Source organism: Dama dama, chromosome 2 (assembly GCF_033118175.1).
Source record: "Dama dama isolate Ldn47 chromosome 2, ASM3311817v1, whole genome shotgun sequence".
In the NCBI taxonomy this organism is placed as follows: Eukaryota; Metazoa; Chordata; class Mammalia; order Artiodactyla; family Cervidae; genus Dama; species Dama dama.
The window spans coordinates 43,737,562-43,756,848 of NC_083682.1; the positions used below are offsets into that span (position 1 = coordinate 43,737,562).

The 19,287-nt window shown below is 38.3% G+C and overlaps 1 protein-coding gene across 3 annotated transcripts in view; it reads right to left on the reverse strand.

Moving 5' to 3' along the window:
* NOX4 (NADPH oxidase 4) overlaps nt 1-19,287 on the reverse strand; it is a 177,753-nt gene that overhangs the window by 83,116 nt on the left and 75,350 nt on the right. For all 3 annotated transcript variants that reach the window (XM_061120442.1, XM_061120435.1, XM_061120427.1), the window contains exon 12: nt 136-196. In XM_061120442.1, coding sequence (XP_060976425.1) covers nt 136-196 — 61 coding nt within the window. The remainder of the gene's footprint in view (nt 1-135; nt 197-19,287) is intronic.

Sequence of the window (19,287 nt, forward strand, 5' to 3'; positions counted from 1 at the left end):
AGGAAAACAAAACAACAGCTTGAGAACATACATACATTCCTAAACATGTTGGTTGTTTCATTAGTTAAACATTAAAATTATTGTATAATCTACTATTTTCAAAGCATATATTTTAAAACTCTATGTTCTACATACCTGTCCAGTCTCCTACTATCTTAAGATGAACACCAAATGTTGCTTTGGTTTCAGTAGGACACTAAAAAACAAATAAATACTGGAATCAATTCTGAATAATAATTATGTATTACCAGACTGTGATTCAATTACTACTTTTATTCTCATAGCATATCTCCAAAATCAATAGAAAATAGAAAGGAATGGACTAAAAATCTATACAGATTCTTATTAGTGGGGGAAAAATAAAGCAATGCCAAGCAGTCAATAAGACAATACCCATTTCTCTAAAAACCCATACATATTTATATAAAACAAACAATACACATAGCCTAAAACTGCTAGTGTATCTAATCACAAATCTTGCTTAAGTATCCTCTGAGTTGAAATATTTATGAGGACACAGCTTTTAACCGTGAAGGAAGAAATGGAGACTAATGATTTTAGTGTCTTTTTCTTCACAGATATTATTATACATTTCACATCCTAATAAATTCCAGTGAAATGAAAAAAAAAAATTTATCAGTGTGACCTGAATTCGTTATGTCCAGTGAAGGAACTCCTATGGAAAGAGTTTTATTTCACTCTCTCCCTTAATTCTCAAAAAAATCTAGAGTAAAATGGTAAGGGTACCTGGAAAAGGGAGTGAACTGTGGTACTGGAGGTAAGACAAAGTATCTGTGGTCCCATGTTTAGGAAATATAGAAAATAGCCACATAGCAAAAATGAGAGAATAATTTTCAGTTCACAATAAGAAAATGCAGAATCTCCTTTTAAGAATCCCAATCTCTTTCCACAATTCTAAAATTAAAAATTTCTCAAAAATGAGGTTTTTTAATGGCCATTTCGTGTTACTATCCAACTGAATTGATGGGAAGGTAATGATGTGAGGTTAATGAACTTTATACAGAAGTAATTTCCTAATGAAATACCCATTTGTTTAAGAGTGCTGCCTCATATCCTGTTAAAGATCTTATGTAATATATTAAATACGTATACTTTTTATTTTTTAAAAAGCCTCGAAATTCTGAATTCTGAAAATACATCTAATGTAAGAGTTATGGGTAAGGGATCATGTGCATGTGACTACACAGTGTTCATTGAGTACCATGGGCCAAAGGCACTGCCAAGTTCACTTCTAAAAGCTCATGATAACCCGGGTGAGTTGTCTTTTATAGTTAAGAAAATTGAGTAGAGTAGATCCAAGACCAAGTTTGGATCTAGGTGTGTCTGACTATACACTTAACTGTGGCAGACCACTGTCTCCACTAAAGCAAAGATATGGAAAATGGGTAAGGATTGCATGAGAAATCAAATGGAGTAGAAGGAAAAAAAGGATTTGTTGAAGATGAGTAGAATCAATATGTTGTTGTTTAGTCAATAAGTCCTGCCCAACTGTGACCCCACGGACTGTAGTCTGCCAGGCTCCTCTGTCCATGGGATTCCCAGGCAAGAATACTGGAGTGGGTTGCCATTTCCTTCTCCAGGGCATTTTCCCAACCCCGGGACAAAACCCTGGTCTCCTGTGCTTCTCCTGCATTGCAGGTGAATTCTTTACAGCTGAGCTACTGGAGAAGCCCTTAGAATCAATGTACAACAATATAAATAAAAGAAAAATATGAGCTGAAGTTAAAGCACAGATAAAGGAAAATGGCAGAGGCTCTGAGGGCCCCGTAATACAGAATGGGTTACATGAAGTAAGTTGAAGATCCTCGAGCTCACTGTGCTGACCAATTAATAGGTCTCACAGGGATGCTCTAGGGAAAAGAAATAAAGGAAGGCGAAGACACCACGGAGATATGTAAAAACTCATCAAAGAACAATAGATTGGAAGTCAGTGAAAACATTAAATAAATAGTTAGGTATTAATCATCTGTTCATGACAAATTATAAACTAAAAAGCACATGTTTCAGGGTTGAGATCTACTGTAACATGGAATTTCTAAGCCACAATTTGACAGCTGGTGTTTCTAATAGGATTATTACTATGAATGGTAGTTTAAAATATTGAAATACATCAAAATATTATAAAAATTATACTATTTAAACATTATTGATACTATTAAAATGATCTTATTCTATTTATAATTTTGAATCTAAAATTTAATTATTTAAATTACATTCTAGTTTTTAATAACTCCAATCAGTTTTGTCATCAGTAAATCTCCAAACAAAATGATGTGATCTGTAAAGACCACCCACCACTTTGGCTTCACACTACTTAATGCTGGCCAGAGCCTCTATGGAGGAAAAGCTGTAGCTGCCAGAAAGCAAGGCTCTCAGCAGAGTTCTAGGCTACCAATCTGACTGTCCACATGTCTCCTGATGCTTCCCCTGCTGTGAATTAAATCTCAGGTTATGAAAAGAAGACCTAAGCCAAGAAGACAGAACAGGGAGCAACAAAGTTAGTCTTTGTATGTCTGAGTGCGCATCTGGCTTGATTTAAGCTTACAATGTATTCTAAAGGAAATGTGCATTTTGCCAAATATTCACTATCTCTGTTCTATTCTTTCAGTGCAGACCCTGTGAATGATAACTACATATGATTTTAACATTCCCTCATGTCTTGTAGTAGCCTTTAAACCTCCCTCTTCTAATTGCTGGCCAAATGCATCAGGATAGCTTTAAAAGCTGATCTAGTTGTAAATAGAGGAAACTCAATATTGTTTCTCCCAAACTCTTTGGAATAATGCCTTTATAAATCACTGATACTTCCTCAAACTTGCTAGGAATTAAGAAGATAGATTTTAACAGTCTTTTCCCAATTACATCACCCCAAATTTGAAGGAGGCCAGAACAGAATAGCACACAGAATGACTTCAGCATGTGTGTTTTGAAACAATGACTGAAAATCTTAGAATCACATCTTAGTAGCTTTCCACAAATAATGTTCGGATTCATTGATGTCTAAAGCAGTGTAGAGATTCTTTCTTGTTGTTTCACCGTCTTTTTAAAGCTGCTTAGAAAACTTCTGAAAGGGAATAAATAATATTCATATCTATGGTTGTCTTCTCTTAGAACATTATAAAGAAATATGGTAATGACAAATTTTTAGTTAAAAACATTGAAGGAAAATATGTGTAATAAAGTTCACACTATTAAAATAAAAACAGACATTACTATTCTTCCTCAATACACAGAAATACACTGATGAGAATATACAATACATTTTAAGAATATTAACTCCTGGGAGGTAAAATTGAAGACAGAGAAAATAACTCATTTCATACACATTTATTTAAAAATTATGCTTTCTAATGTTTATGACTTTAAATATTTTAAAAGTTTAATTTAAAATATAAACATCAAAGCATTGCTGAGCCTTACTTTAGTCTCAGTTAAGTTTCCTAGGTGAAGAGAATGGAGTATGGCTGATGTTGACCTTAATGTAAGTAGCAGAATAGTCATCACCTAGTTTAAGGAGAAGCAGATAAAGTGACAGAACTTGCAACAACAGCCCTGAGGAATGTGTGCTTTGATATCCTGGAGAAAAACAACCCTTTTCTTCAAATTATTTGTTCAAAATGGCATTGGGTTTCTAATGTGCTCAAATGACTAATGATTTTATAACTGTCCCACAAAAATGTAAACTGATATTACATAATCATCTTACATTTGAGAACAAAATGTAAAAATGATGTCACTGCAGAAGAATTTATCCAACATGGAAAAGAAATTTAAAAGCCACAACGGGGTTTCTTTTTAAATCAAGAGATTTGCAATAAAAAATAAAAATAATTCTAAAATACATGTTATAGTAAGCATTAAATTTTTAATGTAACAAATATCTTAAACCAGAGAAAATGATCAGAGAATATGATGTTCTTTAATCATTACTGTCACATCTTTATTTTTAAATCTCTTTTCCAAAGCTCTAGCTTCACATTTTCTATGCCTGCTAGATAATTTCCACCTGAAATTCATTCTAAATTGTAACACATCCAAAATCGCTATTATCTTATTTTCCAAATTATCTTTTTCTAATTCCCATAAAGCTGGACACAGAACCTACATCCTACCAGAAGAGAGGTTCAAATCTCAGAGTAATGCTAGGTATCTCTCTTCCTGCCAGAATTCAATAAACTTTCAAGTTCTTTCAAATCATATTATCAAAGAAAAGGTCTGATCATAGCACTCTCCTATTGATTAAGCTTTTGTATCCTTCTATAGGAAAATACATTTTATAGGCTTCCATGGTGGCTCAGGTGATGAAGAATCTGCCTGCAGTGCATGAGACCTGGGTTTAGTCCCTGGGTGGGGAAGATCCCCTGGAGAAGGGAATAGCAACCCACTCCAGTATTCTTGCCTAGAGAATTCCATAGACAGTGGAGCCTGGTGGACTACAGTCCATGTGGTCGCAAAGAGTTGGACATGACTGGGCAGGTAACACCTTCATAGGAAAATTCACATATTCTTTCTTTCCTATAATCTACGATCAACCACATTTGTTCCAAACCCTTTCCAGTTTTATATTCCATTGTTCCTCTTTGATTCACTCTAATCCAGCTAAACCAACATGGATCAACTGCTATATTTTCTTGTCTCTTCATTTCCCCACATACTATTAAGAATGACTTCATTCCCATTTCTCATACTGAACACTAGCAATTCTCTAAGACTTATCTCAAAGGCCACCACTTTCATGAAGAAATCTCATTTTCCCATGCTACAAAAATTCTTAACTTCCCTGAAATTCTAAATTACTTGACTTTTTACATCCTTTGATTCCACTTCTTTAATTTTGTGTAATTTTTTTCTGGTATTAATAGACTTAAGTGTCTTGAGATCAAGAACTATTTCTAAATCATTATATATTCCACAGCATCTTATGCTTAGCAGATATGCATTCAAGTATCAGTTAATGAAACACTGGAGAGTTAACCTGAGAGTGAATAAGGACTTCAACAATGGGCGATTCTTCTAAAATTTATTCAAACATTCAACATATGTTTTAAGTATTAAAAAGTTATAGGAGCTCCTGTAATTTCACAAATGAAGACTGTTCTCAAAGTAAAACAGGAGATAATGAGCCAGAAGTGCAAAATCCATCACAGTTAGTGTAACATCTTGAACTCTAAACATTTTGACAAATATAACATTTCAGTATTTACTGTGTTACTTGAGGGAAAAATTAGTATGTAGTCATATATTTGCATGAAAAAATATGCTAAATATTAAACAGAAAGCTCCTGGAAAAGTATGTAAATGAGATTTTTGCTAACTTCAATGGAATGTGTGCATTTATCTTAACTCCCTCAAAAAAAACCCACTAATAGTTTAGGAATATAAAAATACAGACAATTCATGGGAATAATATCAACAATGGAGAGGTATAAGCGTATTTTGAAAGATAAAATGTGGATGAGATGGTGGTTTGGCAACTGACTGAAACAAATTTCAGAGCTGAAATCCCACTATCTTCAAAAAGGGGATCACCTTGAGAACAAAGTCCATGCTTCCTACATAAGTTTGGGAAAACTCAAGTCTTAGAGACAATAGGAGAAAGCTGAGCTTGGATTTATAATTTAAAAAGAAAAGAGAAGTGTCCATGTCTGTATATGGGATAACCTGATGCCCCCAGCTTACCTCACCCCAAGCACACGCCAGGCAACTCTATCCCCAGAAAACCAAACACAAGTTGGACAAGTAGAGGTGGGCCAAAAAGGGCTCAGGATGCAGGAACAATCCACACCGTGGAAAGGAGTGCTGAGATGTCATTCACGTGCTCAGGAAAGATTTAATACTAGTAGACTAAGTGCCGTTTCCCATTTACACCTCCCAAACTGAGCTCTACAAATCCTCATCATTACCTGCTCTCTCCACAGACCTCCCTATCTTAGTTAATGCAACTCTAGTTGCTCAGACCAAACCAAACCAAACCAAACCAAACTTTAACTCCTCTATTTCCTCCACGTACCCAGTCTACCAAGAAACTCTGCTAACTCTAACTTTCAAATAGATCAGGAGCTGACACCAGCTGCACTCTGAGCATCGTCACACCCTGGCTGGAAGGCCACGGCCGCCTCCAACTGGTCCTCTGCTCTACTCCTTTCGCCCTTCATCTTAACACAGCAGCTGGAGTGACCCTGATAAACAGTGAGCCAGATGATGTCCTTCCCCCACCCAGAGACCTCCAATGGCTCCTTCCGCTCTCAATGTAAAAACGAAAGCCTCTGCAGTGCTGTAGAAACCTACCAAATCTGACTCCTCATGATTTCTGACCTTACCTCCTACAACCTTTCCTTTGTCTTAGTGTATTCCAGACACACTGATCTCTGACCCCCCCCCAACTCAGTCACTCACACACACACACACACACACACACACACACACACCCACACACACAGATACAAGTCAACAGATATCAACCATAACTCAAGGTGAGAACTGCCTGGTGTTTGAACAGAAAGATGACATGATCTGGTTTTCACTTCAAAATAATCACCCTGGTTGCTTGTTAAGATTAAATAGTAGGTGAGTAAGGCAGATGGATGGAGAGAGGCCAGGAGGCTATTGAGAGAGCAGCAGACAGGACCTGGGTGACAGCCACAGAAACGGTGAATACACTTCGGAGGTAGAACCAAGAAAATTTGTGGGTGGATAGTGGACTACGCTTTAAAAAAAATGACAAAAGTCAAGAACGATGTCCAGATTTTCCACTTGAGCAACCGGGGCGACCAAGCCAGTATTAACTGAAGCAGGAGAAGATATGTAAAGATTAGCTTAATTTTAGAAATGTTAATTTATGACGTCTGTTAGACATCCAAGTGGGAGTTCCTTGTAGACAACTGAATATGGGTTCTTGAATTTCAGAGGTGGGGCCTGGGATGGAGATATAAATTTGGAAGATGATAGTATACAGATACATCAAGATAAGATTAGATAAGACCATTAGAGAAATGAATCTAGCTGGAGAGGAAAAGAAATTCAAGGAATGGACACTGGAGTGTTCTTATATTTAGAGGTCATGGGATGATGAGGAACAGCAGGAAAAAAAAGAAAAAAAACCTGAGTAAAAGTACCCAGAAACCTAGGACACAAACCAGGTGAGTGAATATCCTGGAAGCAAAATGAAAGCAGTGTGTCAATAAAGAAGTGATCAGCTGGGCCAAATGGTGCTGAAAGGTCAATCCAATTGAGGACTGGGAAATGACCCTTAGACCTAGAAATAACATGGGCACTGTTGACCTCAAAAATGTTTAAGTAGAGTGGCATGGGCAAAAATTGGTGGATTTAAGACAGACTAAGAGGAGAAGAATTAAAGCAGTGAGAAATGGGGCAGTAGCTGAAAGGAGATCTTAAGTCAAGCAAGGATCTTATATCGATCATTGTCTCTTTGGTACCTAAGTAAAAAGGAAGCATTCGAAAATACCAATTGAATAAATCAAGCTTAATACTAAACAACAGGTTTGCTCTGAATACACTGACCTATTTGAATTCATCTATCATGCAGGCTCATATCAGGCACCAAAAAAATATTTTCTCCAGGAAAAAAGTCGAACTAGAAAAATTAGATAATGTTAACTAATAAACAATTAACTTTTCAGAGAATTCAGATACCCTGTTAAGTTCCCTGAACACTAGTGACCTCCTAGAGTGATTTCTATCACTGTGCCTGCTCTATGTTTAAGACACATTGTTGCCTTGCTAATCTATCATCTATTTCAGCTGAGTTTCTACTGTATCTAAACAAAAGATTTGTTAAACCCTAGAGAAAAGCAATTTTTAAGAGTCAAATAGATAAGACCAAGACCCAAGATCAAAACAACTGATGCAGACTTTCTGGTTTTATTTAAATCCATGGAATTAAATAAATAATAAAAATAATTTGCCAGTCTTAAGAAATCCATGGCCATTCTTGTCTGGTTTTCACTGAAAACAGGAAAGACTAAACCCAAGTGACTGGATGGAAGATGAAAAACAAAAAGCAGAAAAATGATGGCAAATGCAGGCATGCTATGTAAAAGTACAGACAATAACAAACTAGCAACTAGACTTTCCTGTGACTCATGGAAAAATATGTGAAATCAGGTTATCCAAGCTTAAAAATAATGAATCATACAACTTAGAATACAGATGTCAGGAAAGCACATGTGTAATTTTGGATAAAAACAATAATGAAAGGATATAGAGATGTTATGAAAACTTCAATCAATTACTACTATAAAAATCATATTCTGTATTATTTGAGAATTCATGTAAAATTAATTAATATCTACCTCAGTTAAATACTAAGAGATATTACACTCAGTAGTAAGCAATAGGTTTCATGCTTTCTTAAGTTTGGGCTTTTTAAAATTATCTCTGATTTATGCTTCAAATTAGATGAGAACATTCCTTAATGCATTTGTTTTGGTAGAAAATCCAAACTTTGGTAATTACAGAGAACAGCTAGAACACACTTAAGAGATCAACTACTTGGTCAAAAATAAAATGAGAATTCTACCCAAGATTTTAAGCCAATCAAGATTGAAAGATGGAGAAGAACCAGAAAACTTAAAGTTTGACTTCAACTTTGTCACTTTGGTTTCTTCGATCCTTTAAATAATTTATGCTTTAGGTACCTCCTTTCCCCACAGCAGCCAAAGAAACAAATAAATCTGCTGTTTGGACTACAAATTTTTAAAGTTCAAGAACTTTCAATAAACTAGAATTTATATGTGTCTCAAGTTTAAGTTTTAAAAATAGAATTATCTCACAAAAGGCATATTTTAATACATCTTTTACATATTTAAAGTTATAAAAACATATATACATATATAAATTTAAAAATATCTATCTGCTAGTCACTCAGTTGTGTCTGACTCTCTGCGACCCTATGGACTATATCCCGCCAGGCTCCTCTGTCTGTGGAATTCTCCAGGCAAGAATACTGGAGTGGGTTGCCCTTTCCTTCTTCAGAGGATCTTCCTGACCCAGGGATCAAACGCGGGTCTCCTGCATTGCTCCAATACTTTGGCCACCTGATGTGAAGATCCAATTCACTGGATAAGACCCTCACACAGGGAAAGACTGAAGGCAGAGGAGAAGAGGGTGACAGAGGATGAGATGGTTGGACGGCATCACTGACTCAATGGACATGGACTTGGGCAAACTCTGAGAGATGGTGAGGGATGGGGAAGCCTGGCGTGCTGCAGTTCATGGGGTTGCAGAGAGCTGTACATGACTTGGCACTTGAACAACAACAACATCTAAGTGTCACATATGGTGGAAACTGCTGCGCTGTTCAGGTCCTCCTCCCTTCTCCCTTTGGCCAGTTTTCTGGATTTCATCTCGCCTGTCTCCTAGCTGCTAAAAGTGTTGCCTGCTGAGTTCACTTCTGAGACTCTCCCGAGGAATCACCATTCACAGCAGAAAGCTTCTCCACCCATGTCTAAGTATCAAATCCAATGACTGTAATTTGAGAGTACAAGGATTTGTCCTCCTGATTTCAAGAAGGACAGTTCAGGACTATCATTTTCCTCCCAGAGTTCCTGTGTGACTTGTTGAGGCCTCGGTTGCATCTGCATCACAGCTGAACTTTTATCTTGCCTCCTCTGTCCCTCACTCCTTACCATATGTGGACTTGTGCCTCTGTGTGCAGGCATGCTAAGTCACCCAAGTCATGTCCAAATCTTTGCAACCCCACGGACTGTAGCCCAATAGGTTCTTCTGTCCATGGGATTTTCCAGGCAAGAATACTGGAGTGGCTTGGCACACCCTCCTTCAGGGGATCTTCCTGACCCAGGGACTGAACCCATGTCTTACATCTCCCGCATTAACAGGCAGGTTCTTTACTACTAACACCACCTGGAAAGCCCTTGATATAAGCACACTCCGTGACAAATTTCTGGCATGCAAATCTCTACTCCCAATCTGTTTTCCTGGAAACCCAACCTGAAACATCTCATCCTAAGGGCTGGTAAACCACAAGAGGTACCACCAGTCCTTCAAATGACCATTTCTAAACCACTCTGTGGCCACAGCTCAATCAGTCATTCCATGATGGAGAAAGAAGCAAAAATCAATTAATTTAATTACAATTTGGTTGGCCAGTCATTATCAGAAAAATAAACCATAACTTCTAACTGACTGAGAACTTGCTGTGTACCAAGTACCACACTTAGCACTACGTTACATCTTTCAAACTCATATTCAGAGCTACACTGTTGTTGTCCAGCCACTCAGTCATGTCCAACTCTTTGAGACCCCATGAACTGCAGCAGAACAGGTTTCCCCTGTCATTCACTATCTCCCAGAGTTTGCTCATACTTATGTCCATCGAGTCAGCGATGCCATCCAACCATCTCATCCTCTGCCACCCTCTTCTCCTCCCACCTTCAATCTTTCCCAGCAACAGATTCTTTTCCAATCAGTCAGTTCTTTGCATCATGTGGCCAAAGTATTGGAGCTTCAGCTTCAACATCAGTCGTTCCAATGAATATTCAGGTTTGATTTCCTTTAGGGTTGACTTGTTTGATCTCCTTGCTGCTCAAAGGACACTCAAGAGTCTTCTCCAGCATCACAGTTCAAAAGCATGAATTCTTCAGCACTCAGCCTTCTTTATGGTCCAACACTCACATCCATACATGACTACTGGAAAAACTGTAGTTTTGACTATACGAACCTTTGTTGGCAAAGTGATGTCTCTGCTTTTTAATATCCAGTCTAGGTTTGTCATGGCTTTTCTTCCAAGGAGCTAGCATCATCTAATTTCTTGGCTGTAGTCACCATCTACAGTAATTTTGGAGCCCAAGAAAATAAAGTCTGTCACTATTTCCATTTTTTCCCCACTTATTTGCCATGAAGTGATGGGACTAGATCTTAGTTTTTTGAATGTTGAGCTCCGGTTATTTTTATTACACATGTTTTATAAAGAAGTAAACAAAAGATAAGTGTGTTATAATTATCTTGTCCAAGGTCATACTACTAATAAGTGGTAGATCTAATCCCAGTTGTTCAGGATTCCAAAAATCTATGGTCTACACAAGAGTCTTTGATCGCCATCAACTTTAGTCACCAAACATGTGCCTGCTGACTGTACCCTGAGAGAAGGCAAGTGCTACAGCAAAAAACAACCACAACATTCTGAAAAGACCCACCAAGTTAGTATGCCTTCTTTATGTAGCAAAGTCAATGTCAAGTATAAGAAATGATGAAGCACTTTATTTAAGTAATGAAAACTCCAATCTTTGGGTTTCTAGTAAATCAGTGCTCTAAACTTAGCTTTATTTTGACTGAAATTATGAAAAACACTACAATACTTCTGTACCTTATCTTTGTACTAACATTTTTGCATTTTCAGTTGTAAAAGCATAATCTGCATTTCTATGAAGACATATAAAACTTTCTAGATTTAACACCCAAAAAAGATGTTCTCTTCATTATAGGGGGCTGGAATGCAAATGTAGGAAGCCAAGAGATACCTGGAGTAACAGGCAAATTTGGCCTTGGAGTACAAAACGAAGCAGGCAAAGGATAACAGAGTTTTGCCAAGAGAATGTGCTGGTCAAAGCAAACATCCTCTTCCAACCACACAAGAGAAGACCCTACACATGGACATCACCAGGTGATCAATACTGAAATCAGATTGATTATATTCTTTGCAGCCAGAGATGGAGAAGCTCTATACAGTCAGCAAAAACAAGACTGGGAGCTGACTGTGACTCAGATCATGAACTCCTTATTACCAAATTCAGACTGAATAAAGAAAGTAAGAAAAACCACTAGACCATTCAGGTATGACCTAAATCAAATCCCTTACGATTATACAGCAGAAGTGACAAACAGATTCAAGGGATTAGATCTGATAGAGAGAATGCCTGAAGAACTATGGACGGAGGTTCGTGACATTGTACAGGAGGCAGTGATCAAGACCATTCCCAAGAAAAAGAAACGCAAAAAGGCAAAATGGTTGTCTGAGGAGGCCTTACAAATAGCTGAGAAACAAAAAGAAGCGAAAGGCAAAGGAGAAAAGGAAAGATATACCCATTTGAATGCAGAGTTCCAAAGAACAGCAAGGAGAGATAAGAAAGCCTCAGTGCAAAGAAATAGAGGAAAACAGTAGAAAGGGAATGACTAGAGATCTCTTCAAGAAAATTAAAGATAACCAGGGAACATTTCATGCAAAGATGAGCACAATAAAGGAAAGAAATGGTATGGACCTAACAGAAGCACAAGATATTATGAAGAGGTGGCAAGAATACACAGAAACTATACAAAAAAGATCTTCATGAGCCAGATAACCATGATGGTGTGATCACTCACTTAGAGCCAGACATCCTAGAATGCGAAGTCAAGTGGGCCTCAGGAAGCATCACTACGAACAAAGCTAGTGGAGGTGATGGAATTCCAGTGGAGCTATTTCAAATCCTAAAAGATGATGATGTGAAACTGCTATACTCAATATGCCAGCAAATCTGGAAAAGTCAGCAGTGACCACAGGACTGGAAAAGGTCAGTTTTCATTCCAGTCCCAAAGAAAAGCAATGCCAAAGAATGTTCAAACTACCACACAATTGCACTCATCTCACATGCTAGTAAAGTAACGCTCAAAATTCTACAAGCCAGGCTTCAAGAGTATATGAACCATGAACTTCCAGATGTTCAAGCTGGATTTAGAAAAGGCAGAGGAACCAGAGATCAAATTTCAACATCCACTGAATCATCGAAAAAGCAAGAGAGTTCCAGAAAAACATCTGCTTTTGCTTTATTGAGTACGCCAAAGACTTTGACTGTGTGGATCACAACAAACTGTGGAAAATTGTTAAAGAGAGGGGAATACCAGACCACCTGACCTGCCCCCTCAGAAATCTGTATGCAGGTTGAAAAGCAACAGTTAGATCTTGATACGGAACAACAGACTTCCAAATTGGGAAAGGAATACATCAAGGCTGTTTATTGTCCCCTTCCTTATTTAACTTATATGCAGAGTACATCATTGGAAATGCCATGCTGGACGAAGCACAAACTGGAATCAAGATTGCCGGGAAAAATATCAATAACCTCAGATATGCAGATGACACCACCCTTATGGCAGAAAGCAAAGAGGAACTAAAGAGCCTCTTGAGGAAAGTGAAAGTGAGAGTGAAAAAGTTGACTTAAAGCTCAATATTCAGAAAACTAAGATCATGGCATCCGGTCCCATCACTTCATGGCAAACAGAAGGGGAAACAATGGAAACAGTGACAGACTTTATTTTTGGGGGCTACAAAATCACTGCAGATTGTGTGATTGCAGTCATGAAATTAAAATACGCTTGCTCCTTGGAAGGAAAACCACCAAGAACCCAGACAGCATATTAAAAAGCAGAGACATTACTTTGCCAACAAAGGTTCGTCTAGTCAAAGATACGGTTTTTCCAGTAGTCATTCACAGATGTGAGAGCTGAACTACAAAGAGAGAGCCAAAGAATTGATGCTTTTGAACTGTGGTGTTGGAGAAGACTCTTGAGAGTCCCTTGGACTGCAAGGAGATCCAACCAGTCAATCCTAAAGGAAATCAGTCCTGAATATTCATTGGAAGGACCAATGCTAAAGCTGAAAGTCCAATACTTTGGCCACCTAATGCAAAGAACTGACTCACTGGAAAAGACCCTGATGCTGGGAAAGATTGACGGCAGGAGGGGAAGGGGATGACAGAGGATGAGATGGTTGGATGGAATCACCAACACAATGGACATGAGTTTGGGTAGGTTCCTGAAGTTGATGATGGACAGGGAGGCCTGCATGCTGTAGTCCATGGGGTCCCAAAGAGTTGGACACGACTGAGCTACTAAACTGAACTGAACTGAATCTCCAGTTTAAAAATTAGATGAAATTCAAGCAACTTGAATTTGTGATCAATGTATATTTTATATATTTGAATTCTCCTTATATTGGCACACTATATTAAAGTAAGTACTAGACTTTTCTAGCAGGGGAATTTACTTGATTTTCAACTTTCCACAATATTAGAAGTGCTTAGTAGTGTTAACAATATAAAACTTTCAATTGCATATATCTCCTGAAAATACATTTTTATAGTTTCAGTAAATTTCTCTTTAAAACAATAATTATTTTTTGTTGACTCCAAGTTATGTCCTAAACCAACAGGATTTTTAGAAATAGGAATGCGCTGAACATGGCCAGGTGTGAGGCAGGAGACAGCCAGGGTAGAACAGCTGACAACACACCTTTCAGCCGGGCAGATCTGTGTTTCTGTCTTGCCTGTGTCACTAATCAATTATGTTATTTGATATCTTCGAGTCACATTATTTTCTGCATCATATAGAGTTAACAATACACATCTTTGGAATTGTAGAAGAGTTAAATAATGTAATATTTTCAAAGTTTAAGAAGGAACCTCTTAGGCATTTAATTAGTAGGTACTGTTATCCTTGAAAAGACAAGATGTGTGTAAAATTTTAGAAGGGTTTGGCATATGGGAAGTCACTTTGTTTTGCTTTGTTTTATTTCAAAGGAACCCCATAAAGGAAGCAGCCAGTGAAAATGCTTGAAAAGCATTCATTTTACATGTAAGTGCCAAATAGAAGTAATTGAACAAAAGAAGGAAATGGCAGTAAAAGACAGTAAATTAACATAATAGCATAATGTAAAATTTAGCCCAGAAATGTTTTTGCTTTACTCAAATTCATTTCCAGGCAGCAAGACGATTCACCTCTTTTCATTTTTATGAAAACAGAAACTCCCTTAGGGGATGGTATGAGTGAGCCAGCTAGCAAAATCCCAAAATCTGGGAGGCCTGTAAGCAGTTTCCTAAGCCTACACAAAATGCATGGTACACAGATGGTCTGATGAAAAGAATCTTCCTTTGCCTTGAAAATTCTTTTGGAAACCAACTATTGTTGCAATTTAAAATATCTGTGAGATATAATTATTTTTAAACAATAAAACCTTAAATTGAGGTTTAATAGGGCATAATCAAAACATATGAAAAAAAAACCAATGTTTAAAATAAGGATGGATGTGAATATAAAACATACATTTGCAAAGTCAAGATCTATTTTGACCTACAGGTTGCAAGGCAAATCTAAGAAATTCTGAGAGCACTTGGCAAATGTTGTTCAGTCATTCAGTCATGTCCATCTCTTTGTGACCCCATGGACTGCAGCACAGCAGGCTTCCCTGTCCTTCAGCATCTCCTGGAGTTTGCTCAAAGTGATGTTCATTGAGTTGGTAATGCCATCCAGCCTCTCATCCTCTGTTGCCCACTTCTCCTGCCTTCAGTCTGGAAGCATCAGGGTCTTTTCCAATGAGTAGGCTCATCTCATCAGGTGGCCAAAGTATTGGAGCTTTCCCTTCAGCATCAGTCTTTCCAAAGAATACTCAAGTTTGATTTCCTTTAGGACTGACAGGTTTGATCTCCTTGCTGTCCAAGGGACTCTCAAGAGTCTTCTTCAGCACCACAGTTAGAAATGTCATATTACCAACAGAAATTAGGAACAAGTAATTTTCCATTGGTAGCCCTGAGAATGGGGCAGTAGAAGTGAAAAATGACCTGCTGGCTCTGACCAGATGTTCTCAGTAAATTGTTTGCACTTGTCTTTGGTGTTCCTTCCCCAGCCACCTTTGTCACAAGTACATTTCCTGCTCCTCTTCGTAGCTAAATAGTCATCATGACCTTAAAGATTAGACTCAGAATCTGACTGGAAACCTGGCTCTTTGACTGACAGTCATGTCAGCCATGGCATTTCTTGCTTCTCCTTAATTCCTCTTTTCCTTTTCTCTGCCTTTATCTTTCAAGTAAGAGATGGGAGGAAAAGATAATCCATCTTTTAAATATTTTTCAAGGTAAGTCCCAAACACCGATTAGATATTAAGTGTTTTTCACTCTTTCAACAGATATATATTGTGTTACTCTATGTACCAGACACTGAACTATGAATGTATCCTTCAAAGGGCTCCTGAATCTTACGGTCTAGGAGGAAATGTTAGTCATTCAGTTCTGTCCGAATCTTTGCAACCCCATGGCCTGTAGTTTGCCAGGGTCCTCTGTCTGAGGGATTCTCCAGGCAAGAATACTGTTGTTGCTTGCCATGCCCTTCTCCAGGGGATCTTCCTAACCCAGGGATTGAACTTGGGTGTCCTGCCATGCAGGCAGATTCTTCACCGTCTGAGAGACAGGCATTAAACAAGTAATTTAATGGCACTATTTATTGGAAAGAATATGCAGTGTCTTACAAGAGGAAAAGGTCAAGAGAATGTGTGGTATTTGGGGTGTGAATAAATGGAAGACACAATAATTTGTTCCCAGGGCAAAGAGATTAGTTTAGACAAAGAACTTAGAGTGAGAAAGTAAAGATGGGTTAAAAAAATGGATGAATAAAATTTAATGGGACTATTTGTTAAAGAATGTTTGAAAACCATTAACGGGGTTAAAGACATGGTGAATTTTTAAGTGATATATAGTAAGCACTATTTTCCAAACTCTTTTAGATCCTTTTTCCCTTGCTTTTTCTTCAGAGAACCATGTTCCTTTAAGAGAACCGAAGAAGAGGCCTAGAAGCAGCAGAAAGAATAAAGAAAAATCTTGTCTTAATTGAAGAAAGTAAGAGAGAAGAAAAACTATGATGGATACAGAATCCCAGGCATCCACCCTTTTCGCCTCATCCAACACATTCTGATGGAGAAGGAAATGGTAACCCACTCCAATATTCTGGTCTGGGAAATCCCATGGATAGAGGAGCCTGGCGAGCTCCTGTGTCCATGGGGTCACAAAGAGTCGGACAGGACTGAGCAACTGAACAATAAGAACAAAACTTTGAACCTTTTAGTCATATTTCTACACGTTGGGATTTCAAGGCTTCCGCATCCTTCACTGTCTCCCAGAGTTTGCTCAAATTCATATCCATTGAGTTGGTGGTGCTACCTAACCATCTCATCCTCTGCCGCCCTCTTCTCCTCCCACCTTTAATCTTTCCCAGCATCGGGGTCTTTTCCAATGGGCCAGTTCTTCGCAACAAGTGGCCAAAGTATTGAAGTTTCAGCTTCAGCTGAATGAATATTCTAATGAATATTCAGGACTGATTTCCTTTAGGATGTACTGGTTTGATCTCCCTGCTGTCCAAGGGACTCTCAAAAGTCGTTTCTAGCACCACAGTTTGAAGGCATCAATTCTTCGGCGCTCAGTCTTCTATATGGTCCAACTCTCACATCCATACATGACTACTGGAAAAACCATAGCTTTGACTACGTGGACCTTTGTCAGCAAAGTGATATCTCTGCTTTTTAATATGCTGTCTAGGTTTGTCATAGCTTTTCTTCCAAGGAGAAAGTGTCTTTTCAATTTCATGGCTGCAGTCATCATTGGCAATGATTTTGGAGATCAACAAAAGAAAATCTGTCACTGTTTCTACTTTTCCCCCTTCTACTTGACATGAAGTGATGGGACCAGATGCCAAGATCTTCATTTTTCAAATGCTGAATTTTAAGCCAACTCTCCTGTTTCACCCTCGTCAAGGGGCTCCTTACTTCCTCTTCATTTTCTGCCATTAGAGTGGTATCATATCTGAGGTTGTTGATATTTCTCCCAGCAGTCTTGATTCCAGCTTGTGATTCATCCAGTCCAGTTTTTTTCATGATGTACTCTGAATATAAGTTAAATAAACAGGGTGACAATATACCGTACTCCTTTCCCAACTTGGGACCAGTCTGTTGTTCCATGTCCTATTCTAACTGCTGCTTCTTGACCTGCATACAGGTTTTTTAGGAGACAGATAAGTTGGTCTGGAATTCCCATCTCTTTAAAAATGTTTCAGTTTTAACTGATCCACACAGTCAAAGGCTATTGTCAATGAAGCAGAAGTAGATACTTTTCTGTAACTCCTTCCTTTCTCTGTGATCCACCAAATGTTTACAATTTGACTCTAGTTCCTCTGCCTTTTCTAAACTCAGCTTGTACACCAGCAAGTTCTCAGTTCACATGCTGCTAAGACTAGCCTCAAGGATTTTGAGCTTTACCTTGCTGAAAGAAAGTGAAAGCGTTAGTTGCTCTGCTGCTGCTGCTGCTAAGTCACTTCATTCATGTCTGACTCTGTGTGACCCCATAGATGGCAGCCCAGTAGGCTCTGCCGTCCCTGGGATTCTCCAGGCAAGAACACTGGAGTGGGTTGCCATTGCCTTCTCTGGTTAGTTGCTCAGTCTTGTCCAACTCTTTGTGGACCTATGGACTGTAGCCTGCCAGGCTCTTCTGTCCTTGAACGCAATTTGGTAATTGATAGAGTATAGTACGATAGTTTGAACATTCTTTGGCAGTGCTCTTCTTTAGAATTGGAATGAAAACTGACCTTTTTCAGTCCTGTGGCCACTGGTGAGTTTTCCAAATTTGCTGACATATTGACATATTGAGTGCAGCACTTTAACAGAATCATCTTTTAGGATTTTAAATAGCTCAGCTGGAATTCCATTACTTCCATCAGCTTCGTGCACAGTAATGCTTCCTAAGGTCCACTTGCCTTCACACTCCAGGATGTCTAGGTGAGGGTTCTAGGTGAGGGATCACACCATCATGGCTATCCAGGTCATTAAGACCTTTCTGTATAGTTCCTCTGTGTACTCTTGCTGCCTCTACTTAACACCCTTTGCTTCTGTTAGGTCCTTCTCATTTCTGTCCTTTATCATGCCCATCCTTGCATGAAATGTTCCCTTGGTACCTCCAGTTTTCTAGAAAATATCTGTAAAAAGAGAAAGTCTTTCCCATTCTGTTGTTTTCCTCTATTTCTTTGCATTGTTCACTTAAGAAGGCTTTCTTATCTCTCCTTCTAGTCTCTGGAACTCTGTTTTCAGTTGGGTATATTTTTCCTTTACTTCCATGTCTTTCACTTGTCTTCTTTCCTCAGCTATTTGTTAAGCCTCCTCAGACAACCCCTTTGCCTTTTTGCATTTCTTCTTCTTTGGGATAGTTTTAGTCACTGCCTCCTGTACAATATTATGAAGTTCCATCCATAGTTTTTCAGATGCTGTCTACCACATCTAATCCCTTGAATCTATTCTTCATCTCCACTGTATAATCATAAGGGATTGGAAAAATAACTCCTGCTTTTCCTTTAAACATTTGACACTTTCTCTCGGTTTGTGTTGTTCCTTAAATACAAATGTTTCTGGCCTAGCCATCATCACATGTACATGCTCTCAAGGGGCAAATTCACACTGCAAATAAAAATTATAACACTTGCTAACATAAACTGACATATGCT